Here is a 23,370-nt window from a genome sequence, read left to right as displayed (position 1 = left end):
TCAGCCACCTGACATGGTCCAAGTACACTTTCTGAACCCTCCCAATCAAACCGAATCCTCCATAATAAGCATAGCAATGTAGCTCTCTTACTTAATTTTTTATTTAACTTTTGAGTTTATTTAAGGTCAGCTAGGTCCATATTTTGTCCTTTCAGTCTAAAAGTCTAGGTAAAAATACTAAGAAAAAGAATATTAATTCCTGTTGTCATTGTCCCTTCCTGAAAGAAATCCAATTGATAATCATCACAATTGTACAAAGAGAGTTAAACACAATGAATATATATATATATTTTATTTCAAACCCATGTAAGATGATTAACTGTGTATTCAGATTCCGTGTTAATGTGGCCCGTGAATCAACGTATTGTTCAATATTGTATTGTCTTTTTCAACCACACAGTATTGACATCATAATACTAAACTTGTGTGTGGGAGGCTGAGAGCGGGGAACAGAGGCTGAACACAATGCTTCCTCACTTGGTCCAAGGACGCTCTGGTTAGCTGCATTACATCAGTCTTCAATAGACACCCACTCTGCGCTAGTCATGTTTTTCTCAGTTTGTTGAAACTGTTTTCTTTTCGGTACCTCCAGGCTCTAGCCTTGCACTAGAGGGCTTTCAATCACTAACAAACTGATATTATAATACAATGTACCAGTCTGGCCAAAAGACATCATTACAAGCTCAATATTGATTTGAGTATTTGAGTTTGACTTTTAATTGACTGCAGGATGAGGTGTATTGTGTGTAGGTTCAGCTTCATCTCTATACTCAGTCAAACTGCTGAACAATAGACTAGTATGAATTACTCCTTTGCACCAAATAAAAATGTTAAGATTTTGCAATGGGAGCAAAAAGTTCTATGAAGTATTAAGCTTATCATAGAATAACTTGGAGAGGTAATTATTTTGGACTGAGCTGTCTCACTGTGTATTTAGAAAGACAACAAGTACTTCCTGTCTCCCTCCCTCCCCCCTCCCTCACACAGGGGAGCAACATCTAAGCCTTGTTGTATGATTTTTGCTGTTAAGTTTGCCGGTAATGCTGTGGCATGTAACCCAAAGCGCAGGGTGCTGACACATTACTGGCACTGTGCCCTGGAAATGCCACGGTCATGGGACAGCCTCCCGCCTTCAGCAGCCATGGCAGAGGCCAGCTCTGTGACGGCTTACATAATCACTTCATTTTCCGAGCCACAGGCAAACCGGCTCGGCACACCACGGCCCCCACTGGACCCATCCCAATCTCCTGTAACATAATGTATTTTTAATTAATTTAAAGAACTTTGAAGATGTTTTGGGGAATTGACTGTTTTTTTCTATTACCTTTTCTATAACCAGCTGGAATTCACAAACCACAGGGAGGTAGTTTTAATTAAAATCTTCACCAATTTCTGTTGAAAATACATACTGTACAGTACATTGTCAAACTACACAAGTAATGAAGGACAACATTATCTGTGTGTGTGTGTGTGTGTGTGTGTTTGTGTGGTCCCTGTGTCCAGTGACATTTCAGAATAATTCTCACCTCCCATGCTGACAACCACTAAAAAGCTTCCCTGACAATCTACAGCAATCAACATCTTTTACAAGTTTCTCTCTTTTAACATTGAAATATGATTCCCTGCAGCTATTCAAATGCGCCTGAATGGTGTTTATGTTTTGCAAGTCAAATTTGATGCATAAACAAATGCTGTCAGAGCTTTCAGGAAATGGAAACTATTATTATGGACTTCCTCCCTATGAACTTCTACAGAACTAAAACACATTTTATTTTTAAGCACAATAAAGCCATTAGTCCAATAGGTTATAGGAAACAAATCTTAAAGTGATTAATTGTATCATTGCCTTATGAACGATGTAGGGAGTCATTAGGCCTTACAACCATGGCAGCGAGGTAATTAAACAGCACCTTCGTAAATAAGAGCTTTCTAAGTCATCCATTAAATAAAATCTGGACGTACATTTTAATTGGAATTATAGTCCACAGCATGAGCAATTCTTTGTCCAATAGCTAATTATATTCAATATGCTTTAATGATATCCTATTCAAATATGTAACTGCTAATTATACCAAATTACTATAAGTCACTTATGCCTTGAATGGAACCTGGCCATGGCCAGACAGGGACTGTAACTTTGGTGTTTTTGAGTGTGGGTGGAAGTTTTCATTTACATTTACATTTAGTTATTTAGCAGACGCTCTTATCCAGAGCGACTTACAGTAAGTACAGGGACATTCCCCCCGAGGCAAGTAGAGTGAAGTGCCTTGCCCAAGGACACAACGTCATTTGGCACGGCCGGGAATCGAACCAGCGACCTTCTGATTACTAGCCCGATTCTCTTACCGCTCATTTAGCCCTATCTGCAATAAACGGATATCCTCCCCTGATTTTTGAATGATCGCCTTTTAAGAATGCTTCCTGCTTAATAATATTGTGTAAAATTCATAGAGCTTTTTACAACAGGATCAACACAGCGAGAGATTGGCACGCTGTATTTAAATGGAAGAATTCTGTTTTCACTTCCTGCTGAGTTAATGGCAAGATTGGCATTTTACTCCAACATCAATAAAAGAAGAAAGATCAGCGTGCTGTGCAATTTGTTAGCCATAAATACCACAAATTCATCAATTACAGCTGTCAGAGATTCTGTCATAACATAACTGTATTTCTTCAATGACAATATTCAGATGAACTAAATTATACGAATGTTATCATCAACTTTACCTGTTTGAAATTCTTTTCACAGTATTTTCAGTGTGCAAATTTAACAGCAGGCCTTACAGTTAGACACAACTTTGCACCACTGCATGTTTAAAAAAAAAAAAGTGATTCCTCACCATGTACTTTATGTTCAACATGTATTTTAATGAACCCGTTACACAAAAGACAATGATTCACAATTTAACAATTTCACAATTAAACACAACAGATCTCACTGTTCCACATCCATATTTAAATGAGGTTTTTCATCAGGTGCACCAAACAAAAGCATCATCAACTTCCATCACACAAACCTTCCTGGCATGTAGTGATAAAAGATGTTGAATCAAAAAGAATAAACTGAATTATCTATTCAGGTACAGTTACAATGAATCATGTCCAACCTTCTTTGTCAGTGATGTCATCTACAAAAGATCTCACAAAAACATGACTTTACACACTGTGTGTATAATATTTGCTTTTCTATTTTGAGTTAACGTGTTTAAAGTACAGGATTGAATATGGGTTAAAAACTCTGTTGAGTCAGTAGAGACACAGGTGTTTACCAGGTATATCTAGCTGAACTGTCCCCTCAGACTGGAAGCCTCCGCAGCCATCTCCTCCTCTGTCCTCCACAAAGACACGTCCCCGCCCTCCTGGTCGTGCTTCTGGAGCTGTACGGACACAGTACATTACACCACTCATGAGCATTCACTAAACAGACCCCCTTTTTACTCCTGTCATGTTCATGAAGCAGTATCATTTTCATATGCCTTTTTCAAAAACAGCAGGGAAAAAGAATTTGACCGGTACTAATGTTTAGGAACAGCATCTGTCACTGAAGGAGATTGATGGGGTTTGTAGTGAAAACTGCCAGGGACAACAGGAACATGGCTAAGTAGGCACAGGGCTAACAACAATAACATTGTTTAGATATACCTCCAGTACTTTGTATACAAGCAGCATTTAATTGTATAAAGTATGTCAGAAATATACACATTATTCCCTCCCAACAATACCAAGTGGGAGCAATTGCTGTATGGTTCATTGACTAGATAGACATGGGGGAGATGATTTAGGTTTTTGACTGTGACACATCCTGACATCTGCTCCAGTGGTGGTAGCCGCTTTTGAACAGCACCATTCTCAGATTCAGAGGGAAACTATGTACTTCATCACACTAATGCTTCCCCGCGGACAGTGGAGCTGACAGACTGAGGTTTAGGAGATGTTGCCATTTTCACAGTCACTGGAGGCTCGTGTGAGAAGGGGGAATGCAAGGATAGAATCTGATGGATACACACTGTGAACCATGAACCTACAACAACAGCAAGAGGGGGTTTAACTGCTGGGGAACCACAGACAGCCTTGTCATATGCGGCTGATGTTTAGATGATGCTAAGTTGCAGGGAGACCCTTAAGGCTAGTGTACTCTGGTGGAAATTATATATTGTTTTATGCCAGAGTAAAGACATAAAATACACAGCAAACCCACTCACACTGAGCAGTGATATTGCCTTTCTGAGCAATTTTCCCAGCACATCTAACATGCTTTGGGCATGTTACATCAGGTGAAAAACTGTTCCATAAATTGACCAACCAGTTGCTGTTGCCGAACTGGTACAGTGGGACACAGACGAGAGGGATGTTTTATGTTTTCTGGTAGTGAGGCAGTAAAATGACTCAGCGCGTGATAGATTTCAATGTTTCTCTGCTTCTTCTTCTAACCGTCTGGAAGTCCAAGCACCAGGGGTCATTATTTCAATACATCGTCCCCGAGCATGTCTGACACACGCTGCTCTGTTTTGTTGGGGATTTCTCTGTTAGAAGCACTACAGGATCTGACCCTGGCCCGAGATATTGTCAGTTCAGGTCCCGCTGAGAGCTAGCAATGGGCTGTTGTCAGAACACAGGGGAGGGGGGTGGTGTCTCTCCAGGGCCTCTGGGGGCTATGCGGGCCCCCTGTGTGTGGGCTAGCATGGAGCTTACAAGTGTACTGCTTCACTTCCTGCCAAGACCCATCTTAGACCATCATACTGGATTAGGATCTCCTCCATTTAGCCCTAAACTATATCTGCATTGGGAGGACTGCATGCTATTGGTGGGATGACATTGTGTACTGGGGTGGGGATGAGGGTAGTGGAGTGAAGAGAGGAGAAGAGAAGGCTGTAGTCAGTAATGCCTTTAAAATACAAAAGACAAACTTAACTTGACTTCAACAACACATTGGATAGAAGCAGAGAATGAATGGTGGGTAATGTATTTCTTGTGGTTATCAGAAAACCTCCTTACAATCAAAATGTTAAGAGGAAGTATCCAACCATCAATCCTTTGGCTGATGACTACAGCAGCCTTAATGATGCCAATGAGAATTTAATGAATGCATTTAATCAACGGCAATACCATGGACACACACACACACAGAAAAAGTGCTACTGTTACAGTTCAGTATATCATAAAATGTAATCATACAAAATTAAAAACACTTTTCTTTGTCCTCAAGTAAGTCTTGGTTTGACTAAGGATTCATCCAGTCTGTTTGTTCTCTGGGTGAAAATGTGCACCATCCCTAAATGCTTTTCAATGTATGTCAACCATGCATGTTGTGTGAGCAATGAGTGTATGCCTACATATCGTACTGGAGCTGTGTGTGTGTTGAGTGGAATGGTTTCATTTCCCTGCTGTGTGTCTGAGAGTAGGGAAAGCTGATCCCCTTGTGTCCTAGCTAGCAGCTGTGCGGATGTCCAAACAGGCACTGGTGTCTGTGTGTGTCCCGGAGGGTCTGTGTTAACCTCTTTAGTGCAGCCCCACTTCTCAGTAGCAAGCCCGCTAATGTAGTCACAGAAGCCGTGCTAACGTTCTCAGAGACAAACATGCCCATGAATACTAATGGATAGGAAGTGTCTCCACCCACACATGGACACATAACTCACACGTGGGGCCATCTGTAGGTACTGGAGCTACAGCTATCTATCTCACGCTGCGTTAGGGGGTTAACATGCCTGTTGTCGGTTCACATCGGTGGGGACACACAAGGCCAATGAAAAAAACGTCCCACACGGCACCATGTAATGTGTCAATGTGTGACCTTATTTTATTTATTTTATGCTTCTTGACATTTTACACCAAGTTTGAGTGGAGTAAAAGCCTCAAGTCGGCTCTTGACTGAAGGACCTTGACATACATGTGGTGGCACTCCAATGTCACATTGGAGGTCATCGGATAATCACCAGTGAACAGAGAGGCCTCAGAGGAGAGCTTTTGTTCTCCCTGAGAATACAGTCTCCTCTTTGAATAATTTGTCAAAACCCAATTTAGACATAAACGTTCGTTTGTGGAATTAATTTCCCCATTTATCAGGTCTACAGTATCAGGGCCATGGAATGAACAAAGAAACAAAGCTAGATTTAGATAGGATTTTGAAAAGTACAAACATACATGGAAGGTTAGTAGCAGTAAAATAGCACAGTGAAAGTTTATGACCTTGACAAAAGGATTCAATAACAAAATGTCAACACCAAAAGTAAAGTTACAGTTAGGACATTTCCTTTCCTAGTTTGTCGGTGCGAGGGATTGGTAATTTCATACACATTGTACATTATTGTACCCAAATGAGCAATTTAATGTATCATATGTTAACTCTCATAATTTTGTTTTAAAAGTTACATTTGTAAATGTATTTAATTTCTTTAGCTTTATGAATATGCAAAACACCATTTGTGCATGCAATCACAAGACATGCTCTCACATTCCCTGCCACTTATTGAACCACTAGCCCTAAAACAGAAATACCAGCTGCAGTATTATCTTTTAATCTTTACTAGTAATTACCTATGGCAATCTGCATTTCCCAGACATGTTTTCATGAATCTAATTAACAGAAACCTGATAGTGTCTCTGGTTTGTGTTTTTAGGCTGGGTTGATTTCACATGGGATATCAAGTCACCCCCGTCTCAAGAAACAAATGACTTTCTGATACTATATGTTTCAGTGTTTTGCATTTATTTATATATTTTGGGGATTATCAAGACACAGATCAGGGCATAGCACTTTCTATACTATGAGGTATTTTTTTGCTAGGCTAAGGTAAAATATCCCTACCTGGTGGTCTGAAAAGACGACAACCTTGGTTACAGACTACACAAACATTTGACACATGATCACAGGGCATCTCTCCACAGAGTAACATACAGTAAACCGCTACATGTTGATTGTACTGTCCTGTTCAGGCAAGGTTATAAAATAGTAGTCATTTTAATTCCCTAAAGACTGTACAGTCCCTCACGAGACAGATTGCCTTAAGCAACAACATTACATATTTCTTTGAAGGCAAAATTTGTAATTGTCCAGCCCTGTGACTGTGGTAAGTGTGATTGAAAGTGTTCTAGGTCACAGACACTTTCACCCTGTTGACCCAGCTATAGGCTGACCAGACCCCAGCTTGAGTCCAAGTGGCAATATGAAGTGGCACTGCACTCATTCAGGGATCTCCTGGTTGCCCAACATCTAAAATAACGATAATACATTGTACACTATTGATAGTTAAGCACTTCAATGCATGAACTCTGTTGATCGAAAACTAGTCATGACACTATATGTGGTGATGCAATACATCAAGTCCAGCACGTCTCACAGAGCACTGCTCTGAATCTGTGCTACCAAAACTGCAGGAGTCTACCTTCTGTTTAACATTCACAGTTCCCTCACCAACAGGAAAAAAGCTAAAGAAAGCACATAGCCATTTTTTCACACAACCACAGTAAGAACAGATTGCCCGAGCTGTTCTCCACCTCGTTCTTGTTTGACTGAAGCCATCTTGATGGCTTGTAGGAACATTTAAGCAGCTGGTGTGGTAATTACTAAACAAAAAAAAATTATATTCCCCAGATTTTTATAAAATACCCCTTTTGACAGCCTGTCAACTGCGCCTACATTGTCAGACACACTGATTATGCTCAAGAGGGTCCACAGTGCAGGCCTGTCAGATGCAAGAGAGAACACACGCAGTGATCCCATTGGGCTGGTGCCACGGTTAGCCTCTCTGCAAGGCGCTACTCCCTGCTGAGCCCACCACAGTAGGCGCTCTAAACATGGACCAGTGTCAGGAGAAGTCTGCTCTCACAGAAGAGACTCATAAACAGACTAGGATCTCTCTCAAAGTACACCGGAGACACACTGTAGAAGACTAATCAGAGAGCGGGAGAGAGGAAGAGAGTGAGTGAGCGAGAGAGAGCGAGACAGAGAGGAAGAGAGCGAGAGAGATAGTAGTATGGATGTTCTAATGACTGCCCCTCAGGGATTCTAAGATGTTTGGAATTTAGTTGAATTGCAGCTTTTTTAGCACAGTAAATATACAGTGAATTAAGAGTGATAAAGACACTAAATAGATCACTCTACAGCAATATGTTGTGGTGCATGTTGCATGTTGAGGGACCCTCAATATTTGGCCTTCAACATGGGACGAAGCCACGACAAGCTGCAACACACTGTTTGAGGCCTTTCAGAAGACATCAGAGACAGCTCTCAGAGTCCAGCAGGTAATACCACATCAAGAGAGAGAAATTGCACTTGATTAACCCCTAGCAACCCCATTTTCTCCTGTGGCAAATGGGTGTCATACTGCATGCAGGCCAGGATCCCATAAGTCAGACAGGACATGCTTTCATTAAACAGTGACCTTGGGGTGACTGAGGTCATCCTGACCTCCACATGGTTTTACCAGAAAGGAGATAACGACTGCTCCATGCTGCAGCTCCTATATGGTCTCACACACATGAAGATCCAGTCTAGTATGGCAACTTGAGAAGATGCTCAAGTGATACTGGCTTGAGACATTGCCTGTCAATGACTGTTCTTAAGCAAAGCGATCTGTCTACCTGGATGTTATAGGCTTGACCTTGGTACTGGCGAAAAGGTCAACCGTTTCTGGTGTTGGCATTCGCACGCCCAAAACATCGAATCATTTCATATAATTTATAATAACTTACAAATCTGAACGTGCAGTAAGATGAAAGATGTTATATCCTTTGAATGTATTATCCACATTGTTTTTGTTTGATTCATGTTATTATTCATAGGTCATGTAATCACAAGGTACCTTAGGGCAAATATTACTATGCAAATGTATTACTTGGTCATTTAATTATATTTGTTTGCATAACTGCAAGGCCCACCTGACTATTTAATCGTTCTCTTTCCTAGTTAGTCACTTGAAAAAACTTGAAAAGTATGTTTCCATGTAAGATCTATGGGTGCACTAGCTAGGATTTAATTGTATAAAAAAGTAACCGGGCACATTCAATGTGCTGTACTGCTAGCAGCATGGGTTGACAGCCAGTTTAGGTACCGTGTGTACAGTGTGGCTTCCACTCCCCCCATAGGAGGTCCCACACTCCGATGAAAGAGAGCACACTATTTATTTTCATTTTTAATTTTCCTTCAACATTTTCAGCCATCAAAAGGAATCTCAAAGCCGTCTGACCATCTGACTCATTCAGGTCTGTTTCTGGATGCCCTTTTGTGTTGAAAGTGGACGTGTATGTAACACGTGTATTCTTCCCCTGCTAGCTAAATTGCACGTCTGTTGATACGATAGCGATTGCTGCCCTTGCTCACGTTTGTATTTTAGGTGCATTATTATGCTGAAGTAGTTTTAATGAATAAATTGTGTTTTTTTTAATTTATTATTTGCTACAGAATGCTTAGCCTATCAACATAAAATGAAGCAGACAGTGTACATGCTTTCGAGTACCTTAATCGTTAGGCTATAGGCTACTGACCATTTACAATAAGTAGTTACGTCAATTATTAATTGGCAGCATTTATGCCATTTAGAACAGACTTTATGAGTGAAAGGTGTCTTTAAGTAGAATAACCTTATTGCTTTAGGAGAAATAGGACAGAAATATGTGCAATATTACATTAGCTATTAGACTAAACTAGATTAGACTAGATTACATTAACCTGCTCCAAAATATAGGGTTAAAACTTGTTTTGGACAGAGCTGCCCCCACTGCTAAAAAAACCCCTAGAGGAAACACAGTCAAATAATTATGATAAAAAGGTGGCTAGTTTGAGAAGCTTTAACATTGCAATGAAATAATCCAAACAGCATCCAGTAATTTGCATTTTCTGTTGCCAAATAAGATAAAATATCATAATAAAAGAGAATTGACAGAAATTAGATCTACAAAGACACAATCAGTTTTTCCACACATTAGCAAATGATGTCTTATTTCTATTTGATTAAGAGGTGCAAGGCAAAAACTGACTCTCTTTATAATTGTCCCTACAGTCTGTATAATAAAACTACCTTTCCCTTCATCCTATTTCTAATGCGAGTCAGCACAGAGAAAAAAAAACCCAGATTGCTCATTGTCAGGAAATAATTGTGCTTGACATACTCATGCAGAGAACACAAGTGTGTACTATAATAAGGATACGGCTCTGAAGCGTTAAGATGGTCCTGAATCATATCCCACATACCGTATTTTACAGCAAATAAGCCGCATCGTGTACAAGCCGCACCCTCCCAGAATGAGCACTTTGCGTTTGTAAACTTAAGTATAAGTTGCACCTGAATACAAGCCGCACTTAATAAGCAAACAACGTTGCCGTTGCGCGGACCAATGCTCACAAATTATTACTTGCCCATTGATTGATATGTCTACAAAATTATATTAGATATATTTTAAGTTTAGCTAGCTTGCAAATCCTGAGGATAGCCTACTGTAGCAGACCTTTCTATGTGACAACGGACAAGGGTGTTTTGTCCCTCGGGAGTTGCCGTAGGCTTGATGCTGAAAGCATTACGTCAGAAACAGGCTCTGATTACGCGAAATCAATGAGGGCTGTTCGAATGGCGATGTCAAGAATAAATACAAGTTATGAAAAGAGACCGCGTCCGTGTCTTATTGTCCGCACGATCATATACAATTATATCTAAAACGAACTTACAAAGAGCTCGGTTGGACTACCAAAGTTGAATTAGTAATGTTGTTAGCGATGCTAGCGTTATTTTGCTAACTAGCCTAGCCTATAACATTTCACTGGGTCTTGCAGCTGTTTGATTAACTGAAATTAATATGAAATGTTATGTTCTACTAGCCATTTGCCTACTTTAGCAAGTCACTGTATTTCCAAGCCCTGACAGTGTAACTGAGACAACACAGTAAATAATTCCTCTTTCAAGTAATAAGGCCCCGTTCAAGTGCTGAGCATAAAATTAGCTGCACGGTCTGTAGAGATCTTGAGACCAAGACACTTTTTTGTTCTAAAACCGGACTATAAGGCCGCACAAGAAAACTGTAAAATCGTAGTACAAGCCGCAGCTTATTTTCCGTAAAATATGGTACACATTGTTCTGCAGGCATCCACTGTGCTGACAGAGGATAGTGCACTGACCTTTATTAAACACCCGACCTCCTGTGTCTCCCTCCCTTCACTCAACTTACCTAATCTTTCTCAGCCCTTCCTGTGTATCAGTCCTCCCTCTCTCACCATCTCACCCCCTCTGTCCTTTCCCTCTAGAGATCCCCTTTTCACTTAGCTTTTAGCAGATACCAAATGTAACACAGAACCGTTAAACATACTACAGTGTGCTACAGTGATCGCTGCTAAGAAATCTGGTGTGATACACACAGAAGTGTCCAAGATTCTCAAGTTGTAGTATACCCAAAACCTATACAGTAAGTGACAAATTCACATACAAGATATCTAGTTAAATACTGTAGTTTCATGATGCTTTAAAAAATAAACCTAAAGTGTGCAAAATTGCCACAAGTAGGAGATTACATTTTATACAAATTATGTGGGAGTTGTTCACTGTCCTGTGGTTGGACATGAAGGTATCATTCAGATATTGCGAATGAGACAGCCAGTGCTTTATAAATTTACTGTGAATCATCCCAAGATGGCAGCTTGATTTAGAGAATTAATTCATTCCATCTCATTTAGACCTGCCACCAGTAATGCACAGATCACTAGCAGGTTTTTGTTGCACGTCAGTGCTTAATGAGCCAACAGTCACCTGTCTTAAAGCAAAGCAATAAGCTGTCATGAGTTATATTTGAATTGCTTTGAAAACGGTACAGGTGTACCAAGGACATAAAACTTCTAGAATAGGCATTACTTTGAAATATGAGCACATTTGGAGTATGAAAGTATTTTTACAGTTGGTGCAGTGCAATATGCAAATCAAGAAAAGAACTATTCTAATCTTCTTATCTCTCCCTGTCTGAGAGTTTGGCTTAATTGGTGGTGTATTTTGGCTGGAGTCCAGCCTTTGTGGGGTGTGGCAGAGCAGAAAGGGAGAGTTTGGGGGGAAAATTCCCTCTACAGGGGCCTCTAGACAGGACAGAGCATCTCAGTGAATCGGTGGACAATCTGGTGTGTGTCACAACATTCTGTCATCCCCTTTTGGCCCATGAAAACTAATTACTCAGTGTGACAACTTATCTTGCTTTCCCTTTTTCACCTTTTCTTCTTCTAAAGCCGAGCGGACTACCCCAGCAGCAGATTTGTAAAGGTGAACAGGGATTTAGGACACAATCCCATTCACTAATTGAGTGTGTTTTTATCTTTGTTATGAAGCTTTTCACTGAAACGTTGTTATATTGCACTCGAAACTAAGAAAAGCTATTCCAGAATTTGGCACTTATTTACAGTATTTTGCACAGAACATTTCAATTATCTTAGCAGAAAACATATGTTGTGTAGAACAGGTGAACAGATTTCATAGGTACACTGAAAAAGGAAAACACACACCTACAGACAGACACACACACACACACACACACACACACACAGATTAATTTATGACCATAGTGGCTTTCACATTTACCAGGCCTCATGCACTGTTTTGCTGAGGGAGCTAAACAGGAGGGCACAGAGGGTTACATTGGGCTGAAAATCGGTGTTAACCTATTGCACTTCTCATTTGCATAATAATATCAACTGTTTTGCAGGCAGGGCTTATAAATATTGAAGCACTACTTACAGACGTGTGGGCTCCCAGGTTGTACCCTCTCACTGTACATAAGCGTCACCGGCTTGGTCCTTGTGAAAGTCACCTTTACATATGTTGTATTAAATGCTCCCGATTAGCTATGGTCTCTAAGAAGACAATGAGGTATATTTGATTACAATGATACTTTATCTCAAACTATGAAAACTGACAGATCAAGAAAATTGTCTCAAATGTGGGTTTACTGTGTTTACAATACCATGTTAGCTTACTAATGACTGCTGATATAAAACTGCCCTGTTGTATTAGCAGAGCTCATTTTCACAGTTTTTCATCTGCAACCAACAGTTCAACAGCTTTGCCCTTGCCAATCAAAGATGGGAATGAGTTCAAATTGACCACTAATAGACTACAAAAGCCAGGTTTGCAACACATTACAGCAATGATAAAGAAAGCCTAAGAGCTGCTATTAAGATTGACATTTGAGTTTGACGTTAATTTTCCAATGACATGCTCGAATAGCTGTCATGATGGAAAAGTGGGATAAACACCAGATGTCCAGACAGATGATGCTTTCTGGGAAAAGAGCTCAGTGCATTTGTGGATTTATTAGAGCCAGATTCAATGCTGTGTGATTGTGTACCTACTCTGTGCTTAATGATCTCCACCAAGAGAACAACGCTGGCTACAAAATGACTTGAGTTTGAACAGAAGGGATTTGATCAGTGCACTACAACAACATGTGAAGAGCCACAAAACCTCTGTCAGAGGAAGAAGACACACATCCTTTGTTCTGTCTCCAGAGGAATCAAACCTGATGCAAAGTGTTTGAGTTTAGCCGTCATAGCTAAGAAATAAACAGATGACATAGCTTAAAATGAACTGTAGACCATAGTGGTTCAAACCCAACAAGCAAGAGCAGTCATAGTCAGAGGAAATTCCGGTGTTGGTAAACTAAGCCTATTTCCCATGTAAGATATTAATTGTATTTGCATTAGGGATTGGCATAGCAGAGATACAGCATTAGCACTACCAAGGATGCACAGTTCCAAATGTGTACATTGATAGAGGTTAACTTTAGATGTTAGGGTTAAGCTGTTTCGAACAAAAAGCTGTATGTTTGCACAACAAATAGTCTTTAGCATTGTATACTACAGCCAATAGTGACTGATATTTAAACCCAAACATGTGCTGATGATACTATCCAAATCAAACCTGATTAATTAGAAGGAGCTGTGAAACTAACTTTAATAATTTCAATTATAAAAATTATAATTCATAAAACAAGGTTTTTATACAACAGTCTTAATGTGAATATAATTGAAGGGCAGACATTAATTCTCCCCTACCTTAACTCTCAACTTTGGATAATTATGCCAATTCCAGCCTCTGAGTGTGTAATGTAGTGTCCTGAGTGGGTGGCATGTCCTACTTATGAAACAGGGGACTGCCTCCTGCCTGATATTCACTCTGCACTGAGGGGGTGGTTTTATTAGGCTCTCTCTAGATGAAATATCCCTTTTGAACGGTTAGCATCCCAACACCGTAATTTATACAATCATCAGAGAGTATCTATCTAAATGTATGGTATCTCAGCATCATCGCATATGCTGGTTGCACAGCTACTTAATGTTTTAACCGAAGTAGTTTAACTCTATATGACAAACAAGAAAATACAATTTTCTTTGCAGCCGTTTCACTGCTGTTTTTCACTGGTACCTTGTCCCCCATTGTCTTAGACACTTAAGTGTATATTTCAGGATTACCTTGATATTCCATGGTATTTTAAACTCTCCCTGAATGCTCCCTGATAAATTAGTGTCCTCTGAGTGTCAGGAGGACCTTCTCCTCTAACATCTGCACATTGCTAATACAACAGTGCTAACACAACAGTGCTAATACAACAGTGCCAACACAACAGTACTAACACAACAGTGCCAACACAACAGTGCTAACACAACAGTGCTAATACAACAGTGCCAACACAACAGTGCTAACACAACAGTGCTAACACAACAGTGCTAACACAACAGTGCTAATACAACAGTGCCAACACAACTGTGCTAATAAAACAGTGCTGAAGAGAACGGAGACTGCTAAAGCACTGGAAGGGTAAATAAATAAATAAATAAAGCCACCTCGCTCTCAATGGACACACAAAAAGCCATCTCAAATAAGATCTGTCAGAACATCAATAAGTACATTTAGAGGAGGTTGTTTTGTTATTAAGCACAATTGATTTTGTAGTCAGAATCTACACCAGTGGTGAATGGATAACTCTGACTTTCTTTTTCTGAAAATTAACGACAAAGCTCTCTCCTTCATGTCTCTTCCACTTAATACCAATCTACTGTATTGTTATTGATCCAGAGTGTGCACACTATGAACTGACCATGCAGAGTAAGCTGGACTGGATCTTTTTCCTGTAGTACTGGATATGAGAAGTCACGTGCATGAGCCTGGCTGTGTGACTTTGATCTTGACAGGAACATACAACCCTGGCGTAGTCCTTCCATGGGTTATTAGCATCACAGCATGGGGTTACACGGGGCATCTATAGGCATTAACTACAGTTAGCTGCTGAGTAACATGATGTCTGGTTTGTCTAACTAGAGCATTGCACAAGAGGCGTAAGTCAGAGGCAGCAATAGATAGCTGAAAGTTGTCTCTTCCACACAATGATATAACAAACTGTGGACAGAGGCCAATTTAACCAAAGGATATGAATGTGTTTGCTGTTGTTTGTGTAAATAGGGAGGATCCAGAAGACAACAAACAATTGTCTCCTACTTCTGTACACAGTCACAGTATAGCTGGCCATGTTTGCCTTGTAGCTATTTTACACCTATTGTCAATGAGGTTTCGTATGATTTCAAAAATCAACATTGTTCTTTTTTTTCTGGACAGATGGTGAAGATGGAAAACCTTGAGGGAATCTGAGAGCCAAGTACAGACACAGTACAGACACATGATGTGCCTACATGCTCTCTGTGGGCTTTGAACACATGGCCAGAGCATAAATATTGTATAGTACACCACAGTGCCAACTGCAAAAACAGGGTGTATGTCTACAAAAGCATACTGTACATCTTTGTTGGAAGAGGGGTTCTTTCAAAATTACAGTAAAGATACTTGATTGATTTACAATTCACTGAAGACCTATTTTCTCTGAACATCAAACTTTTAAAAGAAAGTTCTCAATTGGGAAAGTAGTAGGTTCTCATGAAAGGATATGCATTTACCTCCAGTAAATCCAGTTTATAGATGTGTATGTTTTTTAATTATTCTGAGCACTTGTGTTTATTGAACAGTTTGATTGTTTCTTGCTGAGAGCCTCTTCAGGCTGGTTCCACAGTAGAAGGACTATGCTCAGGTGCCTTACCATTTCTTCGAAAATAACATTCCACAGGAGGTCACTGGGACCTTACGACAGGTGAGTTTATTCTTCAGATAATACCACACAACCAGACACGTGTTCCAGCTTAACTCCTCTATTGAGCAATCTAACCAATACCTGGGAGGCTAGGCCATAGCACATCTTGATAGGACAAAGCGATTGGCTTTCCAAGAGCACATTTGTACCCTTCACGCTCGATAAGCACAACCCCCACCCTCCATTTGAGTCAAAGTCACAGCCTTGAGATTGTCCCCAAGTTCAAGACCTGTGACTGCTCAGATCCACGCTTGATTTTTCAGGACACTCCCTGGTAGCTGTTTCGTTTTTAATTACACTCTTTTAATGGCTGATTAATTCTGTCATCTTGTGATAACAACATGGAGATCTGATAGTGACTAATTAACATGCAAATTCATGAGACTTTATTGGTAATGGGATTTGGTGCTCTATGGAGCTGTAACCTGTTCGATATTGTGACAGGCCTAGACAGGAGCCACTAAAGCCTCTGTGATTTATCCTTTCTCTCATTCCTTCATCAGACTGTCTGCCTGGGAGTCAATTTAACCTGCCAGTCACAGGGACTGAAAAATGCATCCCTTGTTCCCTTTCTCCATTTCATTTACATGTGTTTGGGTTACAAATAGGCACATCAAAAGTGTCTCACCCAGCGCTTCAATAAAGCACGCGGCTAGTCAACTAGATTTTGATTTATGTACTATATGCGAGATGTTGAACAAAACCTAAAAAATGCATTATGCTTTGGCACCCAAACTCAACACAACAATGGGTTTCTTTGTTTTTACTGAACAAAGCTAGCAAGTGTACATAAAGAAATAGTGGCCTCTCTCATGTCTTTGTCCTCACTGAGCTCCAACAGGGTAAACAGGTGTGAAGGATAAATCAAAACAGATTTGCAGGGAAAACAACGAGCCGGAGGAGTGACAAGGTGTACCAACAGGGGATTGAAAGCTCTTTAGCAGCGATTAGACGCAAAAGGAACATGCTGGATGTAGCCTTGGTTTGTGAGGCTGGCCTCAAGAGGCCGGATCTGAGCTTGGTGGAGACTATTGTGGTTTAATGGCCTGGCTTTGGATTCTTGGACAGGAACAGACCCCAAAGTGGCTGGCCACCAAAAGAGCTGGGATAGTAGTGGCTAATTGGCTTCGTCCGATGCCTAGCGAACATGCCCAGCACTGGGATCTGGGGATGGCGCCAGGCTGACTGGTCAGACCAGATGCTGACTGGCATCATGCTGGCACTCGAGTGATGTCGATGCAGGTGTTGGGCTCGAATGGGCTAGGGAAATTCTCAGTGGGAATGTCACTGGAACTGACCCATGTAGCTTTGTCTATTTATGCATTCTTGTCTTACACTGAAACTGTGTAGTTCGAGGACCCAAAACAGCAAGATAATATTACCTACCCCTCAAGAAATCAAAGATTCATACTGTATTAACACAAAAGAAGTGGAGTAGTGTACTATAAACAATATATTTGGTGCAGTTCTGATCATAAAACACATCTTCCGTAATTAAATCCAGAACTTTAACAGATCAGCTCGCTCTAAACATAATTAACTCTGGTCAAGAAACCACTGACTGTTTCCAGTGTGTCATCCTGGAACTGTGTTTTCACAGTGCTATTTAAACAACACATCTAATCTACTTTTAATCATGTCTAATTGATTGGTGCCAATTAGCCCACTTAAAATGTGAGGAAATTGTTGTTACACACTGCAATGGGAGCTGATCTCCCCAACCTCCCTTCTGGAATTTCAGCATGTACAGCAAAATAATAACCCTACTCAGCCAGAGATAAAACCAGGGAGATTATTAAAGAGAGTAAAGTCTAATTACAGGTCTTCTGCAAAAGACTTGTCCTGCAGTCAGATTATTCTGCAGACAGATAAAAGGCTTAGCACCTTAGCTTACCTTTGACTTTCCCTCTCCAACAATCTTTCTTTTCTCTTCTGCAATCTTTCAGACGTATATAGACTTTCTTCAGTAGGAAGTGAATAGGAAGATAGGAAGTGAATAATTATTCAGATTTATACCACTATGGTGAGTTCAGGTTAGTGTGGTCGATCACCTTTAATCTTACAGTACAGGACGACCAAATGATTAGGCCTTTCATAACAAGGCTGTACTGTGCTTCACCCTGCACTAACATTAGGCCATACTGTACCAGTTTTCCCAAGTTATCTGACTAATGTGAACATGGGCTAAACCAGTTCAGGAGCATGACATCTGATTTCTGGAACAAATATGAAGGATATCCCACTCTACAGTAGTAAGACCATTTCTTTAGCTTAGGTCTAGTCACCAAGTTAGCCCAAGGCAGGAGTCTGAGAAAAAAAATATTCATAGTTAGACTCTAAAACACTCTACATAGCCAGTAAAATAGTTCATTATCCGTAGTTACTGTTCATGTTTCAGCACCATGTGTTAACTATTTCTTGTCTTTTATTCTGATCTGAGATCAAAACTTAAGTCAAGCTGAGATGGAAGATTCCTTCCTGCCAGTACGCTAATGACCGTGACCACTAGCCCTCAGATTCTGCATTAGCGAGAGGAGGAACTGCTGTGCTCAGCGAAATGAGGGTCAAAAGTCAGGTGATTAGAATAGACTTCCACTCCAGGCAGGTGTGCTACTCCTTGAATGGGAGTCTCTCCTTCAGAAGTACAGTTGAGCAACATCTGTTAGAGATTAATTTAATCAAGTAGGCACTTTTCAGAGTAACAAGAAATTCCTTCGAGTTCCAGATTGCCTTGTTAACTATCAAACAGATTGGGTTTGTCTCTTATATTACTTCCTAACATTAGTGGTGTGGTGGGTGTACAGTTTCTTCATGTTACAGACATCTTCCTATGTGCTTCCAAGCAGTCTCATTATACCCTGATAAGACACATCGCTGAGCCATAGAGGGTGTTTGTTTCAGAGGGCATCCAGACAGTAGAGTCCACATTTGCATCATGTCCTTCTAATGAAGCCACAGGAGTCCAGGCTGGGATGTACTGTGAGGACATTGACGCTGCTAGGGGGATTAGGATTGGCCTCCATATCTATCCATGGCCATCCTCTCCATGCCCCACTGTTTACTATTCCTGTTACAATTCCTGCTGGGATGAAAAAAGGAAGCAGTTTTCAGCCCCTTCCTCCCAGCTTCCTTTGCCACCATCAAAGTCATTTGCACTACAGAGAATTATGGGGGAAGGCAGATATTTAAAATATCCCCGAATGAGAAGCACGCTCTGGATTCCCCAAAGAAATTAAACACAGCGAACTTGTGGTTTATACGCTGAACCGCCCGTGTTCCTACACAACTGTGACAGCCCCCACTGGACACTGATATACATGGGTGCTTTTTAAGTTCACTGTGTTTTAACTGAGAGAAAAAAAAGCCAAAACGAATCAAAGCTTCAGTAGTCATGAGGAACGACATTTTTAAAATACAATAAAACCACAAGGGCGAAGAGGCTGAGGAATGACTGGTGGTTTTGCAAGATGGATTCCTTTTTTTCTTGAATCAAATTACCATTTCCCAGCAGGTACTCTCTCAGACGGGCGTGTTTGGATACATCATTTAGCTGGCCCTGCGCTTTGGCTTGCTCACGGCCAATACCTGACATAGTTGAAGAAAATGAGAAATGATTTCTGTGAAAGGTTAGCTAGCATTATCCACCTGGGCTCTTTTTTTGTTGTGGCCTGCCACTTTCGATAAGCCAGCCTCCTCTAATCCAAACACAATATTTAAAGACTTGACTCTCTTCGGCTTTCTTTGTGCAAGACTGACTGATGTCTATCACAGAGTCTGAGAGCTCCATGACATGGAGCTTAGCTTGTTTGTGTGTGTTTTTGGGCATGATTGTATGTGAAAGTGTGTGTGTGTCTGTATGTGCAAGAGCAATTAACATCAACCTAATTATAAATGGGGGAAAATGACAACAGACAGGCAATTTCCCTCCCTCCATGTCTGTCTATATGTCCTAACTGAACTGCTACATTAGACAAATGATATTGCTGAAGTAAAGCCAATCCTGCATTTCCTGAGCTCATTAATGGATGCACTTCGCATGGATATATTTATCTTCAAGTGAAAAAAAAAACTTCAACTCAGCATTTACAATAATTACAGATTTTGCAGTTTTCTAAATCACACATGCTTACAGCCACAAGGCCAGATATCTGACCAGATCTAAATACTGACTCTTGTTTTCACACCAGTTCAAGTATTTGTACCCACTGGGTGACAACACGGCAACACAGAGTTACTGGATTGTCTCTGCTGTCATCACTCCAACAGTTGGACAAGCTACTTGAATCCCAATGAGTTTGAAACATGTAATACTTTCATCTACATATCCTAAAAATTGTGGATTTATAGATATAGATACAAAAATATAACCATTGACAATGTACTGTATTTCTGCTAGCCTGATTAAAGATTGTAATCAATCAGTCATGAAATTATTCATGTTGGTCACCTTCTTCAAATGTGAATGTGTCAATTCTTATGTGAAAGGATTTCTTCTTCCTCTACAATAAATACAGTAATGAAGTAAATGTGAAAATGTGTTTGAAATCTGAAGCCAATCACAACTTTGTAAACCTAGATTCATACATATATTAGCATCCCGAATGAGATGCAAATCAACACCTCTCTGACATCTCCTGAACCTCTCTCACACTTAGCTAAAGATGAAAATTGTGTTCAAGCTGTAAGTGCTTGGATATATGCGTCACATCAGATGGTTCCTGCTTTATTGCGCAATTTACCTCCACCAGTACAACAAAATTAGCATATGTAGACATAGAGAGAGAAATAAAAATCAGAGAGAGAGAGAGAGAGAGAGAGAGAGAGAGAGAGAGAGAGAGAGAGAGAGAGAGAGAGAGAGAGAGAAAGAGAAAAGAAGGAAAGATAGTTTGGGAGAGTAAACAAAACACTGCTGTTTCCAAAAAGTACAACAACTTGATAGCCATTCCATATGTTCAGCTAAATTAGCTTAATATATCCCACAGTCAGTGAAATAATTAACAGTTTCATCATCAACGAGCATTGTCAATAGCAGATTATAGTGAACACATTTATAAACTTGACAAAGCCAAGGGCACCGCAGGAAGCTAGCTGTGCTCCTAATTCTCTTCCCCTGTCTTCCCTCAGAATGGACAGATGGGAATCTCTAGGAGCTAAGATATGCAGCAGCTTTTACACATTTGAACGTAAAGCACAAGTAAAAGTGGTTTGAAAAACTCTGACACAAACACTTGCCACCTGCCTGTATCTAACTCTCCACAGTGTGACCTAGAGTGCCAGACTGGGCCAGTCCTTAGGACAATTGCTCATCATTTGCGCAGGGGAAGTGCAGGCCATGTTCCCCTTTATCAGAGGTGTTGGCAAAAACTCAGACTCCCTTCACAGTGAGGGGAAAAATGACAAATCCCAGTCCTTTGATAAAAATGTTAACTAGGTGAGTGTCAGTGAGATGGATAGTGCCTTGTCACAGCAGCCCAGAACATGAGAATCCATTGATATTTCTCATTACGTCGCCTCTATCCCCTCCTATGTACCCTAATAACACTGCCACAAAGAATGATAAATCACAGACAAATAACAACGACGAGTGCCTCCCCTGAATATGATCGTTCTTTCTGGGTATCTTCAAACGACGGAGGGGGGAGCCGTCGATAAAGATCTAATGAACAATGCTATCAAACGATATCAATGTTGAGAGGGCCATGAGAGTGGGAGCCATTACATTTCATAGGCAGGGTAGTGTCAGCACATACTGTAGCAGAGATGAGGCTTGTAGACATGGTGTAGAGACTGGGGGAAGGAGATATTGATTGGAGGGATACTGGAATTAAAGATAATCATCTGGAAGCTCGATAAGTGAAATTCATTCTCCCACGCAGAGCATTGAGAGTGGTTGTTTTGTGAAGAGGCTTGGAACATGAGTTGAGCGGACCTAAGGTGTCATTTTAGAGACACTATATACAGTACTGTTGAGTCAGTGCAACAACTTCCCTATGACTTCTTCAGCCATTAAATATTTTTGGTTAAACAACACAGTACAATTGCAATTGAAATGTTGGGATTGCGTAGGGCAGCCATTCACAACCTGTTCCACTTTGTGGCCCACTATAGCTCAAATATAACTGCATCCCCTCCAACACATCCGTTCACTTAATTAGCGTTTATCACACGTTTATAACATCACGGGAGCCAATAATCCGAACTCCTGGTTAAAAAACGGCATTGTGTTTGAGTACTAACATAACTTGCTCGCCACCGGAAATTGTTGACTTGGGTTGTATGCAATATGCGGAAGTGATGGGGGCATAGTGGATTGAAGTGGGTGTATGCAAGTTAAGGCGGGAATGTCATTCGGTCTATAGTCAACGTGCCAAGGCGACCCACCTGAATTACGGTCGCGGACCACGAGTGGGCCGCTGCCCACAGCTTGGGAATCTATGGCAAAGGGTATGCTTTAAAATGAATGCAATTTTCAAGTTTGCCTTTAGTATAATGTACTCCTTATAAACTATTACTCAGGTGGAGTCGGGTGGCAGAGCGGTTAGGGAATCGGGCTAGTAATAAGAAGGTTGCTGGTTCGATCCCCAGCTCTATGATCACTTTGTGAAGGCAAGGCACTTTGTGAAGTTGCCTTGGGCAAGACACTTCACCCTACTTGCCTTGGGGGGAATGTCCCTGTACTTACTGTAAGTCGCTCTGGATAAGAGCGTCTGCTAAATGACTAAATGTAAATGATAACTCCTTTTCAAAATAGCTTATTGCTCACAATCTCAATCAATTTCAATTCATAACTGACCTATTGCTATGTCAGCCCATCTTGGCGATACAGTTGCTTCTGCACTTGGACAAGCATTTGATTTAATGGCAGAACCTTACAGTGGCCATAATTAGCCATTATTATTAGCAATTTACAAATCAACTGTAGCACTCAGGCTTATTCATTGCTTCCATTTAATTGTGTATGTTTGGGGCTTTGGAAAACATACAAAAACTACTTCCATTTTTAGGGGCACCTGTCCATGTTCCACGTTTCCCAAGTCCACCATATAATCATCCTGTCTTATTAAATGTTTGACTTTTGTTTGGTGTTTTGAGTCAGCTACTGAAAACTTTTAATTAGGCTACAATGTACTTGACAAAGCAGCTTGACCAAGGTCAGCACACATAGTAAGTGTTGCTTTACTATAATTGGACAATTTCTGATTCACCAGCAGTGGCAGTTCTAGACACATTTTACTGGGGGGGCTAAGGGGGGGGGGGCAGTGTTTAATC

General features: G+C 40.6%; 1 protein-coding gene across 3 annotated transcripts in view; it reads right to left on the bottom strand.

Annotated features, from left to right (window-relative positions):
- Nucleotides 1-2,858: 2,858 nt before the first annotated feature.
- The window catches only part of fhit (fragile histidine triad diadenosine triphosphatase), a 132,167-nt gene continuing 111,655 nt past the window's right edge, over nucleotides 2,859-23,370 (bottom strand). For all 3 annotated transcript variants that reach the window (XM_067241541.1, XM_067241558.1, XM_067241549.1), the window contains one exon: nucleotides 2,859-3,377. In XM_067241541.1, coding sequence (XP_067097642.1) covers nucleotides 3,279-3,377 — 99 coding nt within the window. In that variant the 3' untranslated portion in view covers nucleotides 2,859-3,278. The remainder of the gene's footprint in view (nucleotides 3,378-23,370) is intronic.

The sequence above is a fragment of the Osmerus mordax genome, chromosome 1 (assembly GCF_038355195.1).
Source record: "Osmerus mordax isolate fOsmMor3 chromosome 1, fOsmMor3.pri, whole genome shotgun sequence".
NCBI lineage: Eukaryota > Metazoa > Chordata > Actinopteri > Osmeriformes > Osmeridae > Osmerus > Osmerus mordax.
Note: the sequence above shows the minus strand (reverse complement) of the source record. Positions and strands in the feature narration are given on the sequence as shown.